The sequence below is a fragment of the Rissa tridactyla genome, chromosome 8 (genome assembly GCF_028500815.1).
Source record: "Rissa tridactyla isolate bRisTri1 chromosome 8, bRisTri1.patW.cur.20221130, whole genome shotgun sequence".
In the NCBI taxonomy this organism is placed as follows: Eukaryota; Metazoa; Chordata; class Aves; order Charadriiformes; family Laridae; genus Rissa; species Rissa tridactyla.
Genome location: NC_071473.1, coordinates 9824225 through 9843381, shown reverse-complemented (window position 1 = coordinate 9843381; position 19157 = coordinate 9824225). Strand labels below are relative to the sequence as shown.

The window sequence follows — 19157 nt, the reverse complement described above, 5'->3', positions numbered from 1 at the left end:
ATCGATTCCCAATGTTTTAATGTTTATATTTTTTCAAGTATTACCTGCAGCAAAGGTTGGCTGATATGTAGCAGCTGATGTTGGGCTTGAACATTCATTTGATGTATCCGTTACCAAGGGTGACGCAAAACCCACCAGATTATTGTAGACACTAGGAAATATAATGGAGTTGATAAATATTCATGCAACTACTTGAGTTATTTAAAAACTAAAATGAAAGTTAAGTCAAATTTTGCAAAGACTTCTGCATTCTACGATAACCACCACCAAAGGTGGTACGCCACGCTGTGCTTCTGCTATGTACAAGCAGACAAGCAAAACGCCTTCACCCGAGAGAAGGTGACTTTCTTACCTTTGGCTCTGAGTTTTTAGTTCTTTCAAGGTGGGAGTTATTTCCTGCAGCATTTCAACATGTTCCTGACTGCGGACTTGACCCATAACCTGAACTAATGTAAACAAAACTGTCTGAATATTATCTTGCCACGATTTATATTCGCCCAAGAACTGCCTAACGCTATTCTCATAGGGAACGTCTTCACCATCTGCCAAGGCCGCTTCTTCATCCTGTAACAAAGATGTGCAAAAAGGTTAACTACTCAATATATTTTGGCTAAGAGAATAAAGTTAAGCATTTCCTAGCCTTTTCAACCCTTCCATTTGTCATTTGACTACAAATAACCATCATTTTCAGTAGTTACATTTAAAGAAAATAAACTTGAAAAAGATCAAATGTTTTACTGATTAAAAACCACGAGGATTTGTAAACACAAAGGAAACATTTCAACTGCCAAAATGAGAGCAAATGTTTAATTCAACCAAAGCCTGATTAGCCTAACTTAAGAAATAAAATAAAGAAATAAAGCTTTATGTGTTCTCAGAGGTGAATTTTGTCTTGAATTCCACATGCATAAACACATTTCACTGTTTCTAGATACTTTAAAAATCACAGTGTTATTTTTCTTAAACTATACTGTCATGGCTTTGAGGAATAAATTTACCGAAGTTTTAGGCATACCTTTGCCATAGCTTTCAGTAGATGTTTGACATCTCCAAGTTGTCTGTTATGACCCGTGAGCACGGTTTTAATACTATCCACCAGGTTCTGGATTGTTTCACAAACTGTTTCTATTTGCTGTTCTCTTTCTGTTTGTACTGTTCTTTGTGTAGATATTTCCTGGGTCAACTGCTTGTGAGCCGAGTGAAGCCATTCAGAGCTGCCAATAGGATGTTCAAGACCAGTGCCCTAAAAATAACAGAAACACTTTTGTATCAGTATCTGGAGATAAAATTCAATTACTGTGTAGACGCTTCTGCCAAGGGTTTAGCAGCTGATGGAATAAACTCTGTAGATCCGCAACCCATTAGAAGGTGTGTATAACATTAATTTAGAATGAAAGACAAAATTGGGAACTCATGATCACAGCGATTTTGTGACATTACATATTTTGCTCTGACCTTTACTTACCACTCTCTGAAGCAGGCGAAGCTCCAGTTCGGAGACTGAACTGTTGAACTGCGATGCAAATGAGCACATTTGTTGACAGCGTTTGAGAAGTTCAAACAATGCAGCATCAAGATTTAAGGCTTCTGCTGTTCTAGTACGTAAACTTTCAAAGTGAATGATATTACTGCAGAGGAAAGTGACCTGAAAATCAAAGCAAGAATGAGAAAAGTTATTCCAATTAAACTGTGTGTTATACAAGCTACATTTGTTCCATATCCTTAGAAGGGAGAGTTTAAATACAGCAATAAAGCCGCTCTGTTACAGTAGCGGTATCATTTCAGGGTCATCCAACCCTGCAGCAATTCTCACAGAGATTATTCATATTGCTTTTAAAGTGGGATTCCTGGAAGGATTTGGCTATCTGTGTTTGCTCTTTAGATGCTGAGGAGAAAAACATAACTCTCAAGTAGGAAATGAAGAGTGAACACACTTCTCAAGTCAATAGCACCATCCTTAATGTATAGTACCTGACTTGCTCTCTGACTTTCTTTCAGTACAAGGTTTCTTCTTTCAGCAATAGTGGCATCAAAATCTTGCAAGACTGGTGCCAGCGCAGGATTAGCACCTCCTGCCCATTTTAAACGCTGCTCAATACTTGCTTCAAGTGCTGCTAGTTTCTCCTGCATTGTGGGGGGGGGGGAAAAAAAGGTACACAGATGTAGATAATCCATACTGATATATACCACCTTAAGCCTAACTTTAAAAAAGTTACAAGTATATAACACATGCAGACACATTCTTATACGCACATATATATATAAAAGAATGTGGTATTCGTGATTGACAAATGTTAGCTTATGCTGTTTAAAGGTTTATTTTCAGCACAGGTCACAACTGTATTTGATTGTTATGGAAATAAAGCCACCTGTCTAGACATTAACCCACCAGAAAAAAAAAAATTACAAAAGGAGGTTAAAAGTAATCACATTTCTAGACTAAAATGATACAAAACCATAGCAGTCCTGAATTATTTTACAAATAATCTTCAAAAAATGATTACAAATAGTACGTTCACAACTAAACAGGAAGTTAAAATTCAAGCAGCTAAGCAGTATTTATTTTAAACAATTAAACATTCTATATTACTGATACCCAAAACTCTAAAAAGCTGAGCCAAGCCGCAGCACACAGAAACCGTTAACATACAGGACAACTGATTTGCCCAGATCTACAAAGGAAGCTTCTGACACTTAGATCATCTGTCATTTTACTAGCTAAGTCAGACAAACTTAAAGAATAGAAGCATTATCAGCCTTCAGAATGAAAGGTACTTCCACGTATTTGTATTTTCGCTCATGAAACAGATATACCGATATTCCAGAGGGAATATTTTGTGCAAAAATCAACCAACGTTACAGTACACACCAGACAGGCTGAGATCAACGAAAATACCACTAAATTTGTGCTTCGATAGCAAGAGAGATAACATAAGTGTGCGTTAAGAGTCATATTCCAACATGCTGCTGAAAAAACCCCCCAACAATAGTAGTACCTGGACTGTTGCAATTGAACCTTCAATCTGACTGAGCGTATGAAGTTTCTTTTTCATGCTGGCTAAAATTGCAGAACGAGGTGGAGGAGTCACAGAAATAGCTTGTGGGCGACTGATGAGGAGATCTTCATGCTGCCACTTTAAGACAGTAAGGGGAACACTTGATTATCAATATTGCTCAGCACAAAATACTTTGCTTCACAAACAGCAATTCTAGTGCTCTGGTACGCTTTATAAGCAAGAGCACTTCAAAAGGTCTAGGTGTCAGAGGATGATGCCAGCACACCTACAAGTTCTAAATCATTAGAGTGTGTTAAATTCTATAAGTAAACTATGTTTTGGTGACTTAAATATTTATACCATTAAATCAGTCATTAACTTACTGGAAGTGATCTACACACATTTCCTTGATCTAAAGGAAAACCCAGCAATATTCAGAAACAATTCACTTGTGATGCATTAAAACAAAGACAATTTTGCTTACCAGTCTATGAAATGGTTTCATAACTGACATGGAGAAAGCCTGTAGCCTTAACCTACAAATCACTACCAAATGAAGATCAATGATACAACAATACAACTGGACACCAGCATACAGTTCAAGGGCCACAATGGCATTTATCTAAAGCCTCAGAAGACCATTTTCAGGATTGATACTGCTGCTATTTATATTTTTCCATGAGGCAAACAGCTGAGCAAGGAGAGATAGTGCATTAAAACTTGGAAGGAAAGGTACAAGATGACATTCAGCAACGCATAACTCTGTTTTAAGCAATCTCCTCCCTTAAATTCATAGTCTGTTTAAAAACAGGGGGAGAATGGGACAACATTGCTATTAAGAAAGCCAATGAACAGTCAATCACTTCTTTTCTAATAAATTATTTAATAGTTATTGAAAAAAAGTTACGTGTATTACAAAAAAGAATGAACACGCTGCCACTGTTGCATCTCACAAGGCAGCTAGTCTTCAGAAGCTTGTACATTTATACTTTTCCCTTATACATTTTCAGAATAATTTAAAACCTAAATCAAGGTTTTTGATCGACTACTTTGTCAAGTCCATTAAAATACTCTGAAGCTCATTCAACAAAAACAACAGTAACTAAAGTTCACTTTCCACAGACACAATCTGGAAAGAATTAACATGCGGTGCGGTCTTCGGTCTTACCTGGAACATGGCAATATGCAACTGTACTCGCTGAAGACTGGTCTTGCAAGATGAAATACTGGTTTCAAGTCTGCGCACTAGATCATGCTTCTTCCACGCCGTGTCGTAAGAACTAGCTAATACTGTTGCTCTGTTCATGACCAACTGCGAGAACTTGCCAATTTGGATATTGTGCTCCACAGCTTTCTTGCACAGGTCATCCACAGAAACTTTGCTTTCTGCTCCAAAGTCTTTAGCCTCTACCTGAGCAATGATATCCACACCCAAAGCACTGATGAAACTGCACAAAGTAAGTCCCAAAGCTTGATTTGGAAGGCCAATTAAAAGCTGTCTCACAAAGTCAGCTGTAAAAGCCTTGATTGGTTTGGCCATTTGGTCTTCACTAAAACAAGAGTTTCTGTACAGGGCTTTCACATTGACAATTTGAACGGGTCCATTTACTGCATTCTGGTCTTCAAGTGAACTGATTCCTTTAAAAGGAAAATAAATAGTATTTTTGCTATAGACAAAACACTTGATGCATCTAGAAAAATATTATCGACTTACAAACACAGCAACATTACAGGAATTAATTTTTAATTTCTGGATACTTGCCATATATGAAAGGTAAGTTACAGTACAAGTGACCATTTTACATTCTTCTCAAAAAGACACAGGATGAGAAGTAGACAAAGACACTGAATATTTGCTAACATTTATTTACCTGACAATGTTTTAGAAAAGGTACCACAGAGCCTGAAAAATTCTTTAATTGTTTGCAGTCTCTTCAGAAAGAAAATTTCCTCTAGAACCTGCCGATTGTTGTCATCATCAAAAAAGTTAACTTGGGTGCTGCGCGCTTCCCTAATTATGTCAATCTTACGCCAAGCAACGGGTATTTCCATCTTGTTTAGCTGAGCAATACAAAGGAAATAAATTAGGTTTGTTTTTATACAACTTCCATGTTCCTTACTCAGAGTACTCTGAAAAGAACAAATCCATACCTTTTCAATCAATAAACCAAATGCAGTTTCCACTTGAGCAAACATTCCATCAAAGGCTACCAAAAGCATCTGACCAGCTGACATTTTGGGAGTTTCATCAACTGAACCATTTCTCGGCTGAATCAGCTCACCATACTGAGCATGAAGTACTCTTAAAAAAAAAAGTACACGTTTTTGCTTAGTCTACAGGAAATAAATAGGATTTTCTTAAATTGATTGATCGCACAGCCAGAGCAGATTGGCATTAAGTTGCACCTGAACAAGGTGATATTTTTGCAGGTTCTTCCTACCTGCTCCCCTGCCCTGCTTATTATGTGAATCCTAATGCTGGTCTCATACAAACAGCTAAGGATACCATGTAAGATGGGATCATCCTAAAGGACCAGCTACAAAATACAGATAGAGAATACCGACTGTAATTCCTATAAGCACAGTAAAAGGGTTATGAATAGTAAGTTTATTTTCCTTCCTTGAAAACCGGGTATTGATTTTATAACATATTCATATATAATTGACTGAATGGAGTATGGGGTTAAAAGGTAGAGGATGAGGTCTCGGGTTACAGCTGAGATGGTTTAACAGCTTGCTGCACCTGAAAGAGCGGTCTTATCCTGTCCCCTCCTTTATTTCACTTCTGACCCTCAACGAACAGGCTACGCAGGCTTGCCAATGAGTAAAGCAGGAAGAAAATTAACCTAAAAGAAAAGTAAGTTGTCTTCAACTGCTACAGCAGCCTTCATTGTACAACTGATGGGAGTCACCACAACTGGCCCAAGGGAAGCAGCAAGATCACTACTTCTACTCAGCAGGAAGCTTTGAATTGGCTCAGTCATCTACCAAGTGCTTCCCCAGGAAGGTACTGTCTCACATTACAAGATGCACAAGTCTTTCTTTGGTTGTGGTTCTGTTTGTTTGCGTTTCGTTTTTTTAATCAAGTCACTGATTCATTTTGCAAAAGCTGCTCATCAAACCTCCTGATGAGAGGAGTGCCGTGGTTACAAGTTCTCCCATTCACTGTTCCTCCCACAGACCAATGGACCAGTTCCTATTTTTAGCATTCCTTAACTTCAAACAAAATCACAACAATATATTTTAGAAAAAGTTGACTACCAAAAGTCAACTTTAAGCAGATGTAAATGTAAATTACCATAGCTCTGTATGTCTATGTATGTATGCAGATAAATGCTCAAACGCAGAGAGGAAGTGTGCACACTTTAGACACTGCAGTCTGCTTAAGGCTATTCTTGGGCAAGAAAAGCCTGTACATCAAACAAATAATAAAATTTAGACAAACTAATGTTCTCCAGTCTTCATTGTCTCATACCTGAACTTAAAAAAAAGTAGTGATTTACCTTGCAACATCAATGTAATGAGTGTGTGTTTCTTCCTCTAATCCCATAGCAGCATTTCGTAAGTAGGCCTGAAGAGATTCAACCAATGTTTGCAAAGGGACTCCATCAGTTGTTTGTTCAATAAGATTATCTAATTCATGGAGCATACTTTCTAAAGTATACTCTCCTTTCATTAAGCACCTAAGCGCTTCAGGAAAAATGATCTGTCGGAAGTTTGAGTTCAGTTCCTGTTGGGAAGTAAGTATGAAGACATAAGAAATTTTCCCCTCTCAAAAAGTATCATACACAACATCTTTCTCATTTCAGTATTACATCACCCTGCCATAGACATTATCTAAAAGACAACATCATAGTGGTCAGCCAAGGGTCAAAATCTACTTTTTTTTTTTAAAGAAATCAGGAACACAGTAAGCCCTGTACAAACCCAAAGGTTTGACCTTTGCACAATGTGGCAACAGCTACCTCAATAGCGTCAGCAGCAATACCCTACAGCAACCCTCAGCAGAGGATTAGTGATACAGAGATCACACTTTGCAAATCAATTTCATCAAATTATGTAGCTTTTCTTTTCCATTAGGTAACTATGAGCGAGTTAAATTATTTACTGAATTTATGATTTGCTAAACTGATTGGACTAGGTAAGGGAAAAGAATCAAAAACGCGCCAGAAAGTGATTGTTTTGTTGGTCTCCTACTCACGCCACAGAAATCAGTGCAGGTAAGAAAAACAGTACCTTAAGTGGCATGAAGCAATTTTCCCCAGCAAATGGCATCAGGGGGCAAATACAGCTACAGAAAGAACCAACCAATGCACTCTGTCTCCAAAATTAGACAAGACACATCAAAAAGATTACTTATCTCGGCTCCTCTGTGAGTTACACATTTTACCTAAGAGCTCACAGAGAGGACAACAACGTGTAGGTGAAAGATCTCAGCTGCAATGCAATTAAATTGCATGCATGTTTCTGAAACGTTAATACTTTGAAGAGGGGAGACACAAAGTTACAAAAATCTCAGTGCACTTACACAGGTTGCTAGCAAATTATTTTGGGAATGCAATATAGTGAACCAAAAGCCTCAAAAAGCTACTCACACAAGCCACAGTTCATAAACCCCTATGTCTTCAGCAGATATTTTACTCAAGCTGCCGCTAATGATTTTTTATTTGTTTTATTGAAGTGAAAACATTTCTAAAACACAAAATTAGAAGTGCATTTTTCTCCTTCCCAATCTTGGAGATAAGGGCCTGTAAAACAGGTTTTCATAGTTTCAAACTACTTATTTTCAGGTGAAAATAAGTAAGGCTTGGCAGGAACAGAAAGCACAGATTAAATGGTTTGGAAGTTGTTCTGGACTGCCAGCAACAGAATAAAAGAACGAAGGCAAGGCATGAAGCTGGTGTGTCTATAATCTGATACTAACTTCTTTCTCATGGTTACTTGACAGCAGTTTTTACAATTTGTCATGTATAGATGAACGTGGTTTCTTTCAATCAATAAAAACGTAAATGGCAGAGGTAAATTCCTGTTCAGCTCAGCCAAATACAGCAACCAAGACCGAAGTCCAACAATAAAAAAAAAAATATCTCAGCAGTATCATAAGCAAACATCTAGCTGTTTAAGGAAGAAGCTGTTAAGAATGGCTGAGCTAAAGCCCAAGGAGGATGGTGATGCGGAAATAAAACATAACATAAATGTAAGTATCACCTGAAGTGAGATGTATACTCCATTAGCTAAGTGAACAGCTTCTGATGCCTCAATTGGGTTAGGAATATCTAAATCCTGGGGTACAAGATGGCACTGCTTCAGCAACTGCACAAGGCACGTAACATTCCCACTCATGCTGCAAAGCTCCTCCAAGAACCAAGCTCCATCTCTCGAAGTCAAATCAACCAGCTGCTCTCCAGCACTAGATGCTGCACCTTCCATCATGAGATTTCGCCTAGATGAATTATGACACTTAGTTAGACAACCTGCCTGCTATTGCATTCTCCACGTAATTATGTCACTTGAATACTCCTCTTATGTGGTCTCAAACATGAGCGCATCCAAAAAAATTTCACAAGAGGCAACTCACCTCGTCAGTGTACAAAGAGCAGAGATGATGACGCTTGCTAAGCTCAGTGAGCCCTCCTCTCCATTTTCGTGGAGGAAAACTTTTATGCAACGTTCAATTTCTTTCAGCTGCTCTTCACAAACAGGTACAGTAACTGCCTCCTGCTTCAAACGCTCCACCTGCCTGATAAGTCTGTTATTTATATCTGCTGCATAGCGCTGTAGAGTCATTTCTGTAGCGGTTATGAACTGACACATCGTTGGAGGTGGTTGAGGAGCATATTGCATTTCATACCTGTAAAGCAAAAGTACAATGACAAATTCTCCTTTCTCAAGCTCTAGCAAATTGCATTCTGCTCTGTGGGTAGGAAGAATGCTCTGCATTTGAACAGTTCCCACGTCACCTACTGCATATCAACTCTGAAACACCTCAGCAGTTGACGGCTACCCTAATGACACTTTTCAGAAAGTCCTAGAATGCACCATATTTCTTAACTATTTGCAAGGACAGAAAACAATCGTAGTCCTTGAGGCAAAGACTGAATAGAAGGTCAGAAATAGGAAGGAAACAGGTTGCAGTGTAAATGCTTGTATATAATATAGATAGATAAACCAAGCAGTAATAATGCTGAAATGGGCTAACTTTGGAGGAAAAGAGATTTTAAAAAATTGCTTGACAATCTGCTTTAATAAAAAAAATCTTTAGCTGACTTAAGTGATTTTTAAATACTAGAAGTTTCTAAAGCCCCTAAATATCACTACCCTAAAGCCACAAACATGAGTCTTCATTTGTTCATTACAGGGCAACATTACTTGGTTTTCTTTCTGCAGTACACAGATTAAACTCTGGAACAATATTTTTGAAGCAGTTTTTCATATTTTTCTCCAAACTTCTGGAATTACGACTTAATTTGTCTTGGTTTATAATCAGATTGGTCCTCACAAAAGTATTAATTTTCATTAGAAAATTAAAATCCTGAAGTAGCTTGAAAACTAAGTTCTGCAAACAATTCATTATTCTGTCAACTTACTTCCTAAAGATATCCTGACAACGCTCTATCGTCATATTACAGATGAGTTCTTCCATCCAGGTTTTCCATTGCTCAATTCGGTGCTTCTGAAACACAGCTTTTGGATACTGAAGAGCTACTGTTGCATAGTTGTGCAATTGTTCAAGACAACCACGTAAAACAGATCTCCTCTGCTGGAGAAGAGCACCAACTTCCCCCTCCAGTTGCTCACACTGACTGATTAAATGTGCCTGGCCCGCATTTTGTAGAAACGCTGTTGCTGGTACATAACTTGGAGGACCTTTTAAGAAAGATGGTTAAAAATTAAGATTTACTCCTCTCTTAAGAACACATATTTTAGAGTATACAAATACTAGGCATTAACATCTTTTCAAATATATTCTTTTACTTGTGATAAAGGAGGCATGGAGAATTCATATCGAGAATTTGAGCACAAGATAAGAGAATAATCTTGTGCCCAGATAGGGTAAAACAGGCAAGTTCCTTCAGACAGCCTGGCACAGAAACCTTGAAGTGCTCTAAATCACTCTTTGAAGATCCCCCTTTCATTTATTATATACAGGTATTTGCCTTTAAGTTACAGGATACTCACAGTGCCTCCTGATATTAAACTCTAGTTATTTTCATCCCATTAAAAAAAAATAATACTATTTTATACCTAGATCCATTTGTGTGCTAATTTCTTGAAGAAGACTTGCAAGTTGCGTTGCCTCTAAGTTACTGAAAGCAGTTTGGTAATGTGTTATCCACTGCTCAAACTCATTCAGCTTCACCTGGATTGCTTCCTGGACCGCTCTTTGTTGAGACTGCAGCTGCGTGTGCTCAGAATACCTGGATTATTGATACCACAGAATCAAGTAACTACTACAAGAAAAACAATACTTAACTATAATGAATACAAAACTATACTGAACAATACAACCACCTTGTTGACCAGAAAATGAATATATTCTCACAAATTACATAAAACCTTAACAATGTTTTGTTAATAATTAATTCTGCTTTCCTACAAAATAACAAATGCACATGCATATTCATGCAATTCTGAAATCCTTGATAAATTTCAAATAAACTTGAAAACATTTAAGAATTAGAAACTTAGATGAAGAGATTTTTGTGCTATTTATCAACAGCTGCATTATGTAGATTAATTTGATGGGACGCCACATTCAGTGCATTCTGTCTCTTGCCTTGGGGGTCAAAAGTGGAACATGGATGAGCTCGTGTTATATTGACTATGAAGCGTAGGATATAAATAAGATTATTCAGTAGGAAAATGGTTTCAACAGTTCTTCCGTACAAGGAGCGACTTGCTTACTGCAAGAACAGCTTTTACCCCGCTATTAATCTCCCTAAACCACACATTTTTAACATTTAACTCATAAGTATGTTACTAAACCACCGAATGTGTACATATATATATATATATATATAGATCTGTGAGATTCCTGACAGAATTCTCAGCTCCTCTGTACCTGTGCTGAAGCGTATGGGAGGGATGATCCACTCCTTCTGCACCTTCCAGAAATTCTGTCTCCTCCAGTAGTTTTCCTTGCAATTTTTCTACATCTGTCAACTGCTCTTGCAGGTTCAGATACTCTTCTAAACTACTGTCCAATTTTGGCAGCACAGCAAGCATTTCATCTCTGTTCTTAAACCAGTTAACCTGTAACCAAGACACAGAGGTTATAGAACTGGACTTAATTCAAACAGGTAAGAGAAAGTAATACGTGGCAGCACTTAACCCTTCATTGATGTTCATCTAGGACTGCCTCCAGGGCTACAAGTGCTAAAGCGTTAACAGACAGTCTTTATTTAGACTGCTTTCTGCACCTCTATTTTTATTCCTCTAGCCCAGATTCAGGCAAAACATTATAACACGTTTTAGAACTAAACACACAGAAAGTGCAAATTAAACACTTGCAAGTTCCATACGAGCACTTCCCTCAATACAAACTCAATTTAGCTCAGTAAAATTTTTGAACTATTTTTAATAAATGACCACTTCTTCCACCACCAGCAAAAAGCAAATAAGCGAAGTGAAAACACAGGGCCTACTATGGTTTTAAAACAGAAAATTATTGTAATAAGCTCACCTTTATCTCAGCCACTCTTGAAGAAAAGAGACTACGCGTTATATCTCTTTCCATTTCTCTTTTGCTTTGCTTGTTCTCAGCCTGCTGCCCACCACCACCGTAGACAGCACCAGCAAATCCTGCTTCGCCTCCTGCTGTCCAGTCCACCAGAGGATCATAAACAAAAGCTTCAAGCAACGTAAGCAAAGTCTCTCTCCCACGCCGCATAATATGAAGGACCTGCACCGTATTTTAAACAGACTCATTCTGATCTTGCATTGTCCTTGCAGAATAGTGGAATTTTAAATGCAAAATACTGTATTTGCGTAGGTACAGACATATGTAACTTACGCCTAACCGGCACAAACACAGGAAGACCACCACAGTAGGTACAAATGCAGCTAGCCTGTAGTAACATCACTAAAACAGAAGAGTGCATTCTAGCCTTCCACACAAACTCCATAAACTAACAGCAGCCACCTGAGGAAGAAACCTCTCCTTTGCTCAGAGCACTTTTTGTTTTAAAAACGCGCCTGTCATGTTTATAAAGGACAAGTCCCGAAGAAAGAGGATAAGCAAAACTTCACAAAAAGCGCTTCACGGAAAACGTAACATTTTACATCTGCAGCTACAAGTCCTCCTCCCCCCCAAATCATAGCTGTACCACTACCTGCATATGCATTTATCTGACTTTTTCACATTTCTTAAGGATCTGCTATAGGATGTAGTTAAAATAAGTCCAATTAAAATCACACCAGAAAAGATGAAGGCTTTATAAATCAACAGCGGAATGCGTAGAAGTTCTAAGAGAATATTTGGTAAGTGATAGCCCTCAGTTTTTTTGCAAGTTCCTAACTTACCTGTTCACAAGAAAGCCTGAAAACCCCTTCTACTCCTGTCACTCCAAGTGCCGTTTCAATATTGTGCGTCATCCGGAACGGAACCTTTTCTGGTACCCTAAGGCTTTTCCCTTTAAGATAAAAATTTAAGTTGTTTCTTTTAATTGTCAAGAAGGGAAAACTTTTATTTGAATAACATATAGCATTTTTTAAATTACCTTTTTCAAAGCAAACATTATAATCTATGTGGACAACTTCTCCTGTAGTCATATCTATAAGAACATTATCCAGATGTCTGTCTCCAAGACCAATGATGTAGCCAACCATGGACATAACTGCAGTGGATCTTGCATACGACTTTAAAGAGAGTTTCAGGAAAAAATTATTTGTGGGAATCCTCTGCCAACACATTGGACTGACTACCATCTTAAAACATTATTTTTAAGCGTAAGACAAATCAAAACCATCTTATTCCAAGCTGTATTCTATTTGTTGTCTGATGATATCTTACAAGAGTTTTCAGGTTTTAGGCTGATAATTCTAGTTTAATAATGTAGTTATCAGGTGTATACCCATTTTTTTTATTCCAGGTGGTACAACCGCATCATTTCCTGCCAAATATTAACATTTCCTGTTACGTGAAACTTCAGCAGTCCTAGCTCACCTAACTCAGGAGTAGCATTGCTTGAACACACCCCAGGCATTTGTTGCCCCTCATCCCATTAAAATACACAATCTTTCAAAGGGAAAATATATTTGTTGTAACTCACCTGTGTAACTCTCCACCATTCATCCGGTGTAGTACATGATGACCAGAGCTCCTTAGCTAGGAGATTTGGGGGAGTTGCTTCCATCAGTTCTTCTAGAACTGCCCTCATGACATTCAAGGGCCAGTCACGACGTGACACATCAAGACTAAGCCCGACCGCTTTTAAAGCGGGTCCAATTTTACTATAGTAAAGTTCACTGGGTCTAGGCACTATTCCAGGATTCTGAGGAGTCTGGTAAGAATCCTGAGCCTAGAAAAGGTAAAAATGCTTGTTTACATATTGCAGCTCTCGTTACCACAGAAAAGTATCCCAAATTCAGTTTTGGTGAGAATAATATGAAGTCAACTTCTCTACTGAGGATGACTTTTGAAAGAATTCTGAGCTGTAAAACTCAGTAATTACGAAAACCTGAAGAAACTGAAAACACATTGCTTTAGCCTAACTTTACTCTTATCAACATCGATTTAAAAAAAAAAAAAAAACACAAAACAAAACTGTATTTAAAATGAAATGAGAAGGAGATGCAGAACTAAAATAATTTTAAGCAAGGTTAACTCTATTTGTTAAAAACAATTCTTTAATTATCATACCAGAACAGTATATTTATGTTACATACTGTAATAAATATAAATACATATACGCAATTTCATTAACATCTGGTGAAATTCCAAGAGATATGAATACACAGAACCATTCTGCATGATTATGAACAAAACACAATCCTTTAAAGCCTACGTTATTTAGAATGGAAAAGCAAATCAAAATAAATGTTTCCCTTCTGAATTGTGCTAGCTGGCATAAAACATAGTTGTTACCTTTTGTGCTTGTAAAGCAGCTTCTCGCTGTTGCCACCGCTTGTAAAGACCAAACAAAGGTGTAGCTCCATCCACCCACTGGATCAAGCCTGACCTTGTTCCCAGAGGTGTCACAGAGTAGTGCCTCGCGTGGAACCGCGGCGTCTCTTGACGGTTAATGGTAGCAAACATCGTGTTCACAATTGATAAGAACTGCATGATTCTTTCATCTAGATGCAAGTCTTCCAAACCTGCAATACAGTTATTTTGTTTAAAATTTAGTTTCTAGATGAAAAAAAAATTATTCTCTTAAAGCCCAAAACTCAGCATTTTTTGAAATCCTACTTCATTTCAGACTATGAATAGCTTTATAGATTATGCAGATTAAGGATGAGCTGTTCAGACTATACCTAAATGTTTACATAGCATTTACCTACTAGAAGCACCAGTTTATGACAGGTGTCTGTGAGCAGTACACACAACAGTCACTAACATAATGAATAGGTCCTTCCCTCTCAGGGAAGGCATGAAGTCTCAAAAGTTCTCTTCTGGGTGCTACCTTAAGCTTCTGGAAAAGTGCATCCAGACAATCCTTTCAGTATGCAAGCAGAGCACTGTTTCTCACGCAACCCTTATACAGAAGGGATCTGAAATACCCCTGACTTACAGCTTCGCAATGCAAAAATCCTCAAAAAATATACAGTGAGGTGGGGAGGAGAGGGAACAGATGTTCCAAACAGCACTTTCTCCATATCATACAGGCAGAGAGAGCAAAAGTTGCAATGATGCGTCTTCCCAACTTCCGTATAGTCTGATTTATAAGAGGAGACAGTAACTTGTTCAAGAAAACCTCAATTTCTTACCTTTGAACAGGTAGGGATAGTTCTTCCCATCTGAACCCAGGAAAAGCAGCTTTTTAGGTTTGGTTTTGGTCGGCAGAATTGTGATGGTGCTGCCCACACTATGAATTGTGACTGTGTCTCTGGTAGATACTTCTCCAGGAAGTGCTATTTCAGTGTTCATCATGGCAGCCAACCAAGGACTGATTTCTTCAAGCCGTAAAAGGTAACTAGCCCGCTTCTGTGCTCTTTGCTGCAAACTTAGCATAACCTATTCCAAAGAAATTTTTTGGTTTAGGTTGAGGTTGACATTAACAGCTAGCATTAAAAACACCAAAAACCAACACCAAACACCAAAACAGACTTAATGGTAGTCATCTTCCACAAAGGATGGAGATTTTTCTTAAACTACCTTTCATCCTTGCCACCCTACTAATCCACTTATAGCTTAGGATGAAGATAAAAAAAATAATCTAAAAAGCACCCTTTATAGAGGAAATACACCCCACCTGGTGATAAGCACCAAAGTCACAACAAATCAAACTCCTCAGGAGGTTTGTTCCTGCATTTATAAATATTTGAGCTGTGGTCAAAAGCAGCAGCGTTCAGCAACCTCCTGTTTATGCATCTGCATGCTTACTTGTTCTGCAAAGCAAAGGGGGAACTACAAAAAAAAGTCTATTTGTGCATAACACCTACGTTCTGTCTATTAGGACTTTTTTTAAAAACTAACAGGTTGGCTCTGGATAGCCAAGTGAATACATATTTTGTTTCTCCTTATACCCATAAAAAACTAATAAGACAAGATCACATAATTGAAAAACAAGTGAATATTGGAATGGTTGATCATCTGAAGGCTACTGCACAGCCTGAGGACTACGCTTAGATAACCAGAGTATCAACTTGTTAGAATTCAAATCCACTAAACTCAAACGGCATAGAGTTTCAGAAAGACAGTGTTTAAAAAATTTAAAGCCCCCAAAACTGACAGGATCTCAGACAGCAGAAGATACAAGATTCGAAAAAAATAATTTCATTGGGTAGAAATGCAATAATGCAGACAGTCAGTAAGACTTGTTACAGAGTCAACAGTTACTTTGCTTTAGTGTCTAGCATGCCTGTGGTGATCGCAGAGAACACAAAGTTTCAGGCCACAATTTTGATACGGCAAGAGAATACTACGGATAAGGTCAAGCACATGGTGCAGCAAGAGTCTCTACATTGTACTCGTAGTCTGTGCATATAATACCTCTTTAAATGGGAGCCAGCTGCTTCCAGGTTTAGCAGGATTCAAAGGATTCTTAAGTTTCTCTAGCGCATTTTCAATTGCATCTCCATAGTTATCCTGAAACCATTTCTCATGAGGAGTTTCTGCAGGAGCTGCAGTGATGCTCCGTACATGTTCCAAAGCAAATACAATGGGCTTCATTAGAGCTGTATGCTTTTCACGCATGATTGCTATCTTCTCCTCTCTATTAAAAAAAATGAATTTCCTCTTAACTCCATAAAACAAAGTTACTTCATAAGCAGAGCATTAAAATAAGAGTGCAAATTCAAAGTTTCTAAGAATTCACAAAAATGTTTACATCTCTAAAATGAGGTCTTCAAAGATGACTGCATTAAGAGTATTTCATTCCACACTGAATGCATGTTCCTCCGAATCATACTTTTTTTTTTTTAATTTGAAACATTTGAACTGGGCTCTTCACCACTGGAAACCCTGAGGAGAAGCTCAGAGAGCTCAAATCAGCCTAAGCAACTGTTTTGTTTAATAAAAGAGTTCCTAAATACTACTTCCTAAGGGTACAACACACTATAAAGAAGGGGAAGAGTGCTATCTAGATCACGACGTTCTCCCATTCCATGTAAGCCCTGACTTTAGAATTCAAAAGGTGTTAAGTTTAGCCAGTGAATGGCTTTCATCTTCCACAAATCCATTCATAACAGAACCCAGGTGAGAGCAAAAAAGGCTTGTGAACACTGAAAACCAAGAGCAGATAGAGACGTTCTGTTTACTCAAAAAATTCTGTGTTTACAGTAAACTCCAAATAGATTACACTCTTCAACATGCTTGTCCTCATTTCAGCTGACTTGTAAGAAAGATCTCGGAATGAAAAAATATATGATCTCATAATCCACAACTTCATATGCATTGGGTTCTAACGCATCGCTGCTGAGGAAACACCAACATGGATTCACAGGCAGACTGTCATTGTTTCTCATTTGCTTAGAGTATTAGCTGTAGTGTCACAATGTTCTTGACATAAGGTCACTGGCTTACAAACAAGCAGCTAGGACAGTACAAATTCAGGAGCAACAACACTGTTGATCAGTTTGACTGTATGCTTCCCCAAGAACAAACATTTGTTACAATTCTCACTTGAATTATTCAGGAAAGACATACTTCCGTAAAGTGTTGTTGTTTTGGACCCTCTTGACTTCATCTTCCAGCTGTTGAATCCTTCTGAGGACATACATGTGCTGTTGCAGTAAAACTCCCAACCAAAGTTCATCCCAAAGAACTGTAACTCTGCGCAGCTCAGCCACTAACATCTGAACCTGTATAAAATAAATTAAGATTCACTTACGTTTAAGAGTACTAGTATGAAGACTTATTCTTGAACAACTTGAAAAAAAGATGACAGCCTAACTGCAAAGGTGCACCAAACTTTCATTAGGCCTACCCACAAGATATACAAATTATGTGTTTTGTGGTTCAAGTAAGAGCACAAGTAACATATATTTGGATTATTTACCTGCAATACCATTGTTGGATTTGCAGCAGAGAGCTTCTCCACAATTTTGCTGTAACAATCTTGCATCATTGCTTGATCTTCATTTAATCCAACTTTTGTGTCATCTTTACTACTTTCTTGAGAAGTTGAGGGACTCCCTCCATCACATTCACCACCCAACAGTTCTTCTCCTTGGATATTACCTAGCAAAGTAGGGATGGCAGAAGGCAGCTTGTTCCCTAAATTAAAAGCAGATGTTAAAATATTATTTAAACTGTTCTGGCCTTGAAAAATACATCACTCAATACGACACTTAGCATCAGGTCCCCATATTACATTAAGTACTGACCAAGTATGTGATGATAAAATGGAAAAAACTAACTTATTTGCCAAACTGGTAAATCAAATGAAAGGTATCAATGAGGTCCCATAATAAAAATGTTGTTAAGAAGCAGTATCAGAGTTACTGAAAAAAAATAAGAAAATCAACAACTTTTATCCAGTATATAAAATATATTAGCTAAAGTGTATTTGAACATTTATTTTTCCCTCCATACCTGAAGTCTGGGATTCACTGCTGAGTGAAATGGTACCCACTATTGCAGGATATAGTATGAGATGAGGAGAATCTTGAGCCACTCGACACAGTAAGTTGCAAATACTCTGACGAACATACACTTCTGGGTGATTCAGGCGGGAGAAAAGCTGAGGAATAATACCTTCAATAAAGAGGAAAAGAAAATGTGCCAATTCATTTCCACATACTTCAAATAAAGCAGAATTTTGTTTTATTTTTAAAAGCAGGCTGGTTTTGCATTAGGAGAACATAAATGTCTAGTTTCCCAATAAAAACTTCTTGTTTTAAATAACTGTCTTTCACTATACAGGCAATAGCTTATTTTCTTCTACTACTCACATACAGATAGCATCTGATGCAATATATAAATCCTTTAGTCAAGCACTAGGAATTGAGTTTTGCACATTGTATCTCTGTTATTTCATTTGTAAAAAATAAGGAGAGTCATGTTAATAGTTCTTGAAGTTAGCATAACTTGATGTTTCAAAAGAAGTTTTGCAATAGCTGGCCTCCTCTTCTGCTGCCCTCCACACTTTCACTCAATAACCTTTTGTGGGAAAGTCCCTAAACAACCAGAACCAGTAGTGACGAACAACTACTTCTGAGACATCTTTCTCTGAACTGTATTTCGAACTGCAGCTAGGAAAAAATCCCACCTCATTATTTTAAGGTAGTAATGCAACGTAGTACTTCAAAAACTACATCTCCCTTCAATATCTTTGGGCGGGGGAGGAAGGGGGGCTCAGAATCTGTGCTACTTCTCTATTCTAAGATCAAAATGCATGGTGGAGACTTGAATGCCTTTAATGAAATTATTCGTTAAAAACAGGCTCTCCTTTCATAAAATTTTTATTTAAGCATGATGGAAGTGCAATGAATACCTTTTTGCTTGCATTTAGAAAAAATGTGTCAAAATTAATTTTAACAACTAGATAACTTGTACTT

General features: G+C 37.7%; 1 protein-coding gene across 3 annotated transcripts in view; it reads right to left on the bottom strand.

The window, feature by feature from the left end:
- Positions 1 to 19157, bottom strand: part of SMG1 (SMG1 nonsense mediated mRNA decay associated PI3K related kinase) — a 68466-nt gene that overhangs the window by 4423 nt on the left and 44886 nt on the right. For all 3 annotated transcript variants that reach the window (XM_054213155.1, XM_054213156.1, XM_054213157.1), the window contains 25 exons: positions 18193 to 18354; positions 17657 to 17874; positions 17305 to 17459; positions 16150 to 16372; positions 14925 to 15171; positions 14083 to 14312; positions 13268 to 13516; positions 12716 to 12854; positions 12519 to 12628; positions 11680 to 11898; positions 11059 to 11249; positions 10242 to 10414; positions 9584 to 9863; positions 8575 to 8847; positions 8205 to 8439; positions 6500 to 6726; positions 5148 to 5298; positions 4868 to 5057; positions 4165 to 4634; positions 2997 to 3134; positions 1972 to 2124; positions 1466 to 1645; positions 1016 to 1243; positions 353 to 564; positions 45 to 151 (listed from right to left, as the gene is read on the bottom strand). In XM_054213155.1, coding sequence (XP_054069130.1) covers positions 45 to 151; positions 353 to 564; positions 1016 to 1243; positions 1466 to 1645; positions 1972 to 2124; positions 2997 to 3134; positions 4165 to 4634; positions 4868 to 5057; positions 5148 to 5298; positions 6500 to 6726; positions 8205 to 8439; positions 8575 to 8847; positions 9584 to 9863; positions 10242 to 10414; positions 11059 to 11249; positions 11680 to 11898; positions 12519 to 12628; positions 12716 to 12854; positions 13268 to 13516; positions 14083 to 14312; positions 14925 to 15171; positions 16150 to 16372; positions 17305 to 17459; positions 17657 to 17874; positions 18193 to 18354 — 5160 coding nt within the window. The remainder of the gene's footprint in view (positions 1 to 44; positions 152 to 352; positions 565 to 1015; positions 1244 to 1465; positions 1646 to 1971; positions 2125 to 2996; positions 3135 to 4164; positions 4635 to 4867; positions 5058 to 5147; positions 5299 to 6499; positions 6727 to 8204; positions 8440 to 8574; positions 8848 to 9583; positions 9864 to 10241; positions 10415 to 11058; positions 11250 to 11679; positions 11899 to 12518; positions 12629 to 12715; positions 12855 to 13267; positions 13517 to 14082; positions 14313 to 14924; positions 15172 to 16149; positions 16373 to 17304; positions 17460 to 17656; positions 17875 to 18192; positions 18355 to 19157) is intronic.